This window comes from Silene latifolia, chromosome 2 (genome assembly GCF_048544455.1).
Source record: "Silene latifolia isolate original U9 population chromosome 2, ASM4854445v1, whole genome shotgun sequence".
NCBI lineage: Eukaryota > Viridiplantae > Streptophyta > Magnoliopsida > Caryophyllales > Caryophyllaceae > Silene > Silene latifolia.
The window spans coordinates 152,087,867-152,089,902 of record NC_133527.1 but is presented as its reverse complement, the minus strand read 5'-3'; the positions used below and the strand labels follow the sequence as shown (position 1 = coordinate 152,089,902).

Sequence of the window (2,036 nt, the reverse complement as noted above, 5' to 3'; positions counted from 1 at the left end):
TCATTTTCTGATAACCGCTAAATCCCGAGTCAGAATGTTATGGAATGTTCCGGATATTTCTATTCCATATTTCACAATCTTTTAATCTTTGGTAAAGGATTTCCCGTAATATTCATACAAAATATTAAGGAAAACCAAATTAATCTGTTATTCCATAAATTAAACACGGAAATCTTTCTTCCGTAGGAGGAAACCACTTGAGAATAGACGCAGCAGGTGCTGCGCCTCTTCCAAGAGACGCAGTGCCTGCTGCGCCTCTTCCCAAGTCCTTTTTTTTTTTTTTTTTTTTTGGTGAAATGTGAGTGTAATATATATATATCAAATGATAATTACAAAAGTTTATCAAGCCAACATAAGTAAAATATCATTCTACTAGACGCATTTTAATAAACCAATCTCTCTCGGCTTTGTGTTAGGGTAGCTCTTTCCAAGCCTCGAACTCGTGACCTCATCTCATCCATAATCATCTTTGCCACACACTCAGGCCGTACCAAAACAGCTTCATTTTTGCTTTTGTTTCTCTGTTTCCAGACCTGGTATAGTGCACTCAACATCAAAGCTGACTGCACCCCTCTTTGCGCCTTTGTTCCCGTCCTCTGCTCACACCAGTGAACCACATTCCTCATGGGGAAGTCCCACCTTGTTTGCCTGTTTAATTCTGTAATGACCCTTGTGCTGTACATGCACTCAAAGAACAAGTGACCTGCAGATTCTTCATCCACTCCACATAAGTAGCACTTGTCCTCTATGTCCATACCAAAGCTCTTCAATCTAGCAACCGTGTTCAGAGCTTCATGTGCAATTAGCCACCCCAAAAATTGATGCTTGGGAATAGCCCATCCATTCCAGATTACCTTATACCAAGTGACACAAGGCCAATTCCCCTTAAACCAGTTATAACACCCAGCTGGTGTATAACCATCCTGCTGTACCTCCCATTTGCCATCTGTATATCCAGCAGCCATTTCCTCTTTAACCTTGCATATTCTTCTCCAAATCCAACTCGAATTCGTGGTAGGGGAGTACTCCATCCACGCCCGTCCCTTTAGGTAGTTATTATGAACCCAATGTACCCAAATTGAATCCCTTTTCTCAGCTACCCAGTCAACAAGCCTGCCTATCATAGCCTTGTTCCACTTTTCCTGATCTTTCAGTCCTAGTCCCCCTTCTTCCTTTGGTCTACAGACAGTATCCCATCCCACAAGAGGAGATCTCCTGTAATCTGCACTATTGTCCCAAAGGAAGTTCCTGCACACTGCCTCTATTCTCTTCATTATTCCTTTGGGTAAGATAAAAATGGAAGCCCAATATGAATGCAATGAGTTAAGCACACTTCTCACAATTACCAGTCTCCCTGCATAAGAAAACTTTCTTGATCCATAACCATGTATTCTTGAACAGATTTTATCCACCGGACATTCACATCCTGTCTTCCAATTCTGGTAGTTTGTATTGGCATCCCTAGATATTTGAATGGAATGCTCCCTTCAAAGAATCCTGAAACCTGCAAGATTTCATTCTTTATCCGCTCGGTACATTTCAAATAGGCACTTGATTTTTGAGCACTAACTTTCACCACTTGCTTTAGAGAAAGTAGCAAAAGGTTTCAACAAAGAACATGATGGAGTTGGCATCCCCTTACTAAACAGAAGAACATCGTCTGCAAACATCGATCAAGTTAACCGTTGCTTTTTGCATAAGGGGTGAAATTTGAAGTCATACTTTGAGGAAGCATATTGCAGAGTACGGGTCAAGTATTCCATACAAAGAGTGAAAATCAAAGGCGACAAGGGGTCCCCCTGCCTGAGGCCCCTCTTGCCCTGGAAGTACCCAAACAATTCTCCATTTACAGATAGGGAGTATGTAGTAGTAGTGATGCACTGCATTAGCATTTCAATAAACTCAGGTGGGAATTTGAGCTCCTCTAATAGCTGCCCTACAAACTCCCAATTTTTCTCCGAAGTCCTTTTCTGCGTATTTTTCGTATCTTTTCGAGATTCACTTCCAATGTTTCTCCGAAAACCCTAATTTCTTCA

General features: G+C 41.4%; 1 protein-coding gene across 1 annotated transcript; it reads right to left on the bottom strand.

The window, feature by feature from the left end:
• Window positions 1–383: 383 nt before the first annotated feature.
• On the bottom strand, window positions 384–1,274 carry LOC141641464 (uncharacterized). The gene has a single exon (XM_074450122.1). It carries the CDS (start codon window positions 1,272–1,274, stop codon window positions 384–386), a length of 891 nt encoding a protein of 296 aa, XP_074306223.1.
• Between the last annotated feature and the right edge of the window lie 762 nt (window positions 1,275–2,036).